Source organism: Aedes aegypti, chromosome 3 (assembly GCF_002204515.2).
Source record: "Aedes aegypti strain LVP_AGWG chromosome 3, AaegL5.0 Primary Assembly, whole genome shotgun sequence".
NCBI lineage: Eukaryota > Metazoa > Arthropoda > Insecta > Diptera > Culicidae > Aedes > Aedes aegypti.
In genome coordinates, this window is record NC_035109.1 from 224,485,117 (window position 1) to 224,492,880 (window position 7,764).

The following is a 7,764-nucleotide window of genomic DNA, read 5'->3' on the forward strand; positions in this document are numbered from 1 at the left end:
GTTATTACTTATCAACCAATACACGAACAATTATATCTAACAATCTAACGCCTGATATTGATTTTAGGAAATTGTCCAAGGCATTCAAATATGAATGAATAATTCTTGGACAGGATATGCAGATACGCCCTTTTGAAGTGTATGGAAAGAATATTGCATGGTGAATTCCGTTTCATCTATAATCAACGGTTAGGTGTATACATAATCATTACACCTCTGCGGTTATTCTTATTTCATTCAATTTAGCAAGTTGCACAAAATTTACACGTACACATATTGTCTAGATTGACATTATAAAAGGGCCAAAGTATAATGTAAATATATACACATCAATATAGCTGAACTTGATCGCAACATTCGAACATTACATATCTGTATCTACATAATTCTATATTCTATATTCTATTCAATTCTATTTAAATCTTTTCTATTCTTATCTGTTCTCTTCTATCCAATTTTACTCTACTTAAATTTATTCTATTCTGATCCACCCTTCTTGTTCTTATACATATTTTTACAAATGCCAATGTTGTAATCAAAAACTGCGCGCAAAAGAATTGAACGATACACTTCCGATATTTGTTCGACTTTATAGCGCAGACAGGTCTGTGAAACAGCGTTATGCACAGCGTTATCCGACGCCAGCTCATTATGTCAGCCTAGTCCTCGACCAGTTGCATTGCAGAAGTCTTTTACATTAAACATGGTGATATGATATTTCGAAGATTTTGTCAGATTCTGCTCTTCTCAGCTCTCGACAAACTTGTTCAAAACGAGGATCCAGCTCAAATGAAAAGCATTTAATACAAAAAGCTTAAGTTTCTTAAAATACATAAAAACTATCATATATAAGTTGAAACCCTTATATGGACTTACTGTGAAATAATAATTCAAATCTTCATTTTTATGGATCAAGAAGCACGCATTAGGAGTCAGAATCTATGCATAGCATTTTTTACAGAGCTGAGAGCGCTAAAAAGCCGAAAGAGTACCGTTCAAATCTTTTGCGCGCAGTTGGTAATTTTTACAGTGTATATTTGTAAAAATATGTATAAGAACAAGTAGGGTTGATCAGAGTAGAATAAATTTAAGTAGAGTATAATTGAATAGAATAGAACAGATTAGAATATAAGTATGTATGTATGAATGTATAATATAGATAAAGATAAGTAATGTTCGAGTGTTCCGGTCAACTTTGATACAGTCCCAACTAACATTTAGTGCAAATGTAAACATTCTCTAGGCCTTCTTTATACGGCTTTATGCTGAGTAAAGGCGCTGTACATACGAACGAATGCTTCTATGCGGTTCTTTTACCAACAAATCTGGCGAATCTACTCAGCTACATTTAAGCTGTGTTGGCAGCTATTATTCATATCGATCATTGCTCTATCTCGACAGTTACACGACAAGTAGCTGTGTAACATCTTCGGAAGGCGCTTTCTCAACCATTTTGCAACTGTTGAATAATTATTATACAGCTTCGCTGTATTATCGATTAAATATTATTTTCAAGCTGTTTCACAGCTTCCGGAATTCATATCATTAGTATCTGAATTTAATGTTCCCAACGTTACCTGCCACCGCTTGGAATCGAACTCACGATCTCTGCATCCACAAGTCTCGACGCTGTCCTTGTTCCCACCACAGTCTATATCGAAAGGCAAAGAAAACACACCGTTTTGTTCTATATCGAAAACGGTTCACACAATATTTTATGATGATCGTAAAAGAAGCCATAGCCACGCTTACACCACTTAATCAGGCTGTAAAAGGGTGCGAAACGTCAAACGCATTGTTTACATCCAACAAGCTGGGTAGATGCGCCACAAGTTGTTGTTTTACAGCATACTGCTGTATGCTTGCTGTGTAACTAACGACAAAGCGTTTCAATAATAATATTGAGCAGCATAACAAATCATATTGTATAGAAGCAGCCGGATTGATGATGGCGAGTTTTATTCCATATCATTAGGTTGCTATCCTTTTAGGTATTGAGTTACAGCTTAGTGAAAGCTGCGAAAGCGATAACTGATGAAATTTATTCAGCTAAGATTTGTAGCTGTAAAACGTTTGCGTTACAGCTGTATTAATGCTAATCGTTCTATTTTTGACAGCTTTCATTTTTTGCTGCGTTCGCTGCTTCAATTCAACTGTTATACAACACAAGGCAAATAAACTTGGCTTATAGCGCTAAAATTGTTAGTTGGGGTCATTGTTCAGCTATATTGAAATGTGTATATTTCAATTATACTTTGGTCCTTTTTCAATGTCAGTATAGACAACATGTGTACGTGTAAATTTGGAATCGTTCAAATGTTACGTAACGAGGAGGTTCGGTAGTGCTACGGTTCATACATTTTCCATACAAAAGCTGTAACGTGCGGGAGGAAAGGGGGTCTCAAATTGGAAAATTCTGCGTTACATTTGAATACAATTTGAATCATTCCTTCTATACAACTTGCTAAATTGAATGAAATAAGAACAACCGCAAAAGTGTAATGATTATGTATGCACCTAGCTAATCGCTGATTACAGATGGAGCAGAATCCACCATATCGCATATTCCATATTCTTTCCATACATTTCAAGAGGGCGTATCTGCATATCCTGTCCAAGAATTTTTCATACAAATTTGAATGCTTTGGACAATTTCCTAAAATCAAAACAGGCGTTAATTTGGTAGATATCATGTTTCGTGTAATGGCTTATTAGTAATAATCAAACAAAGCATTGGCCCATTTCAAATGTCGGTCGAGAAATTTTTTAGAAAAATGTATTTTTCAATATCTAAAACCATATAAAACATTAAAACTACAAAATTTTATTATAATTTCTTTGTTTAAACAAGTTAAAGTGGCATATTTCGTGTGATTTCTATCATATAAATTTCAAAAGGGCGTAACTCAAAATTCTGCCTAAGGATTTTTTTAAAAATCGGCCCAGAGGTGCAGAACAACGTCAGGAATCATCTGCTGACTGCCGTTTGAATGGTATATTTTATTTGATAATAACGGTAATTTGAGCACCGTGTATTTGTCTGTTGATTCATGCTTAGCCAAAAATTTGCACGTTTGGCAAAGCGTTTACTGATAAGTTCGACAAGTGCAATAGCTACACCAGGCCAAATAAAAAAGGGTTTCTATAAAACATGACTTATGAAACTGTCTAATTATTATTTTATTCTAAAAATAATTGTTTCACAAAAAAGATCATACGTTTCAAAAGTGAGTTCTGAATCGGATCCAAGAATGATGGGAAGGTGGCACACGTGTTCATTAGTGTGGGACAATATTTAGATTCTTGCTCCAGTCCACTTTTTGGATTGCATTAAGGTCCCAAAACAACTGTGCAAAATTTCAGCCGATCGATGAAACTATATTTTAGCGCCAGCCCTTCAAAGTTTGTATGGGTATCGAATTTACTATGGGAAAACTTACTTTTGCAAAGAAAAAACGCCAGAGGTCGCCCATTATCCTCTACTACTACTTATTTATGGTTAAGGGCCACGAATTTTAATTGATGCGTTGACAATTATTTCATCACAATAGACGCATTTCGCGCCAACTCGAACAGATGTTGGCAGCACCCTCTTAGATTTCTGAATGGGTAGACCTTGACTAACTTAGCAACTTTGCATACTTAGTAATTCCAAAATTTATCTGGACTATCTTTGGGAAAGGGCCAAACTTTTCTACAAGATTTTTTGTTTTCAAAATGATGTAATCAAAAAATAACTACTTCTAAAATGTGTTGTATGGATGACTTGTAGATAATTGTATAAATTATTGAATAAAAATACTGAAAAGATCTCATTTGAGAACTACTTTAAAAAATAATGAATTTCAAAATTTGAAGTGGATAAAAAAATCATTTTTTTATTTTGAATAAATTTTGTCTCAAGATAGGTAATTATGGTTACCGTAGAATGGGGTGAAGTTGATCACTTTTGAACGATTCTGTTCTGTAACTCCAAGTAGGATGCATGTATTATCATTTAAATATTTTTAAAACCTGTACTGGTCGAATGTTTATCGAATTATACAAACGAAATTTTATCGTGATAACAACACATTTTTTAGAAATCAAAAATTGGAGTTTTTGATTCCGGGGTGAAGTTGATCGATTATTGTGATAGGTCTCCTAAAATAAAAAGATATGTTATTAACTTAATTTGGGGTCACAGAATCTTAATTAATTATCAAAAATCTAACAACTTGTTGATATATTGCTTAATTTAAAATTTGAAAGTCGCGAATTACAGAATACACAACAATAAACGCCTGAGGGTATGCAATCTTCTTTGAAATTAGCAGCTCACTCGCAAAAAATACATATTTTCCTTGGAAAATGAATTTTTATCCACAATGCAAGTTTAAAACTGGATTCACAGAATATATCTGGAATATATGAAACAGGTTTTTTAAATGGTGTCTTTATATAGCCTTGACAATAATCGATTGTTTGGAGAAGAACCCTTCAACAGTTCATCAAACATTTTCTTAAAAATCTGTTTATCCATGGTCTTAAATATCAAACCGACTTTAGGAACATCAAGAGCAGTTATCAGGTAATGCGACATCGAAGAAATTGTGCAAATTGGAATCGAATCATAGCTTTCTTTACATTTTTTACATGTTGGTACGTGAATGATCAACTTCTCCCCACTACACCCTGAATTACGGTACTATCAAAATTTCCTCATTGTTTTGTCTAGCATTGAGGGAGATAACATGTGAGAGAATAACAAACATGATTTTTTAAATATTTTAAATTATTTTAAATCTACATTAGGCCCCTTAATCAGAAAATTTTGAAGAGAAGAAAAAAGATTCATCAGTTTTTAACATCAGTTAGGTATTTAAATTTTTCAATATAAAAACAAGTAAAAAGACTATCCAGAGTACGGTTGAAAAAAGTTAAGCAACTATCGTTAAAAATATAATCTAAAAAAAAAGTTTCAAAAAAGCACTTTCGAACAAACTACAAAAACACATTACTTCTTCATCACTAAATAACCAATTTGCGTCAAACGAAGTTTACATTGCGTGAAATCAACTTCAAATTCTTGCTGTGGTCTGTGATAATATTTTGTCATATTTTGAGTTGTTCCACAAAAGTGCTAAAATACGCCAATTAAATTTCAAATTTGAATACATTTTTGACTACGTTTAGAATGTTACCAAAGTCATATGCATCGCTAATGGAACAAGTCCTTTTGGAATGAGGTGCGAAAAGTTGATCCCTATTATCTCAGTATAAAAGGGTGCTTGCTCTACGTTTATATGGCACACCTAATTGTACTTCCAATGGAAGTTCGGTTGGGTGAGGTATGGTTATCAAGACATACCTAGCACATAATTTTTAATTAGAAGACAGTTGACCGCTGCTTGCATGCGTCGACGTCTTCCCTCAGGGTTTCAATTGGAACCTTCATTCATCCTTCATAGGCGTATCATCCCAATATAGTACTCTTTACAGTAAGTTATAGGTAAAATAGTTGCTGCTTTGTCTCTTACTTTTGTATATGTATGCGCATTACTGAGTACCACATAAGTTTTGCATTAATTTAGTTTTTCTTTTTTTTTTCTTATAGGGAAATCATCGGCCAAAAACTCTCCTAAAACCACTCCTACCAAAAAAGTAAGATCTCAGCATAGTAGTGTTAAACAGGATTAATTTGTTTTTAAGCATTGTGGGAACGACAAACTCGTGAGAACAATTGACTGAATATGAAAGCGACTTTTCTCAGTTGATTTGTGATTTCTCGAAAATTCTACGACGATTGCTGTTTTCGCACTAGAAACGACTAGTTAATGCATAGTTACTTCTGTTGGTTGCACATATTGACCTTTTGTTAAATTTAGTACTAATTAGTTGCAAAACATCCGGCTGAAAACGTGTTGAAGGTTTATTTCAAAAAGTCAACATACCTATTATGCATGATTTCGTGCCTAATTCTGCGATCAATTGTTGAATTTGCTATTTGCTTTTTTCTTTCTAGTAGAACTTTGCCTAGTGTTTAAATTCTTTGATTACAACTTCTGGGTCAAGTTTAGAAAATCTACAAAAAAAAAAAATAAATAAATAAAAGAAGAGATATGCCTTGAAATATAAAAAAAAGAATGTGATTGCGTATGGATTGCTAGAAAGTTGAGTCTGAAACGTGTAACATTTCAATAGTGTACACAGAATTTCCCAGGCTAAACTTGAATGAATTATCGATTATTTCTACCATTGCTAGCGATTTTAGCAATATGACATATCAGTTTAGAAATCTGTTTGATCGTGAAGCAATTGCAAAGGAATGTAATTTATTTAGTTCACATTGATGTCATACACCAGTGGAGTACAATGTCGACAGTAATCGATATGAAGAACACCCGTCAGATGCTAGTACTATTATGCATGAACGTAGTATGTTTGTAAATCATGCTTCCTATAGGTTTCCGGAATTGTATATATAGTTGATTTGTGTTTTCAGTGGAAGTTTCTAGTCAATAAGATTCAAACGAAAGACATTTGAAACATAATTGTAAGAATTTGAATAAAAAAGCATAAACAATAAACAAATGGTATTTTTTCGATGACATCTCACTTAAAGTCTAGAGGGCAATCAAACAAAATCAGAAGCCCGCTCCCCGCCATTCCGGGAATGTATACCTGGGTTTATTCTGTGAGTGGCGTGAGCTGATTGATCTCGTATAACGAGGTGACAATACTCGATTCGAATGATGTCGAGACTTAAATTCGATTTGCACGACGAACCACTTCATTCGAGTCTAGTATTGTCACCTCGCTATGCGAGACCGACAACTCTCACATCACGCCACTCGTAGAATAAGCCCAACCTTCACCACCAAAATGCGAAAGGGTAGTTAGGTATTTAGGCATTTGATTACACAGCGCAACAAAAATGAAGAGTTTGCGCAGGTCCGTCACACTCGGGCTCAGATTGGGTACCACTTCTAGTACTGCATTTGGTCCCTCGGTAGTACAAAAGGTACCCAAGTTTGACAGATCGCAGTACACTTTGAACGGCATTCTAGATTACCTTATGAGCCATAAAATTTTTGGCAACTGCAAGGAACATGGGGGTCTTTAATTTGTCTTTGGTTTGCGTGTCTCAAGGATCAAATTATGTGTCTTTAGTAGATTTGGGGTTGCTGAATCTGATGCCATTCTCAGAAATGTTCCAGCATGTCACAATTTTTAGCTTCAGGTCGCGAAAGTTGCATAAAACACTGGTTTTATTGATGTTTACATAAAGTTTAAGGTATAATTTATCAAACTTTTTCATGATCTAATCCACCAAGCATGCATAATAAGACTCAAACTTTCATTTTAGATGTGATTTGGTTGAAATTGCCCGATTAAATTTAGATTAAACCAATTTTTTCAACATGCTTGCTGTTTCCATACAAAATTCTTCGTTTCTTTTATTTGAAAAAATACAATACTTTTTAAACCATCAAAAAATTACTTTTCCACATCGAAAGTATTGTAAACTTTGTTGATAAGTATTGTTATTCACATAAAGTTTGAATTCTATTTGAATTAAGCAAATAAATTGCATTACAAGCTGGCAAACTTGCATGCAAGTTGGCTAAAATAGTCAATTTTGGCATTTCCAACTGCCGATATCTCAAAAATTTTTTCGTCAGCCTACCCCTAAAGTTATCATGAATAGCATACTGATCTATTCGGATAACTTTCTTCGATCAGAAATACCGATGATTTAAAAATGAGCCTGAGCATCATTGG

At 34.0% G+C, this 7,764-nt stretch overlaps 1 protein-coding gene across 1 annotated transcript in view; it reads left to right on the forward strand.

Annotated features, from left to right (window-relative positions):
• The window catches only part of LOC5570581 (phosphatidylserine synthase 1), a 31,693-nt gene extending 25,200 nt beyond the window's left edge, over positions 1-6,493 (forward strand). Inside the window, exon 6 of the mRNA XM_001653193.2 lies at positions 5,597-6,493. Coding sequence (XP_001653243.2) covers positions 5,597-5,679 — 83 coding nt within the window. The 3' untranslated portion in view covers positions 5,680-6,493. The remainder of the gene's footprint in view (positions 1-5,596) is intronic.
• The last annotated feature ends 1,271 nt before the right edge of the window (positions 6,494-7,764 follow it).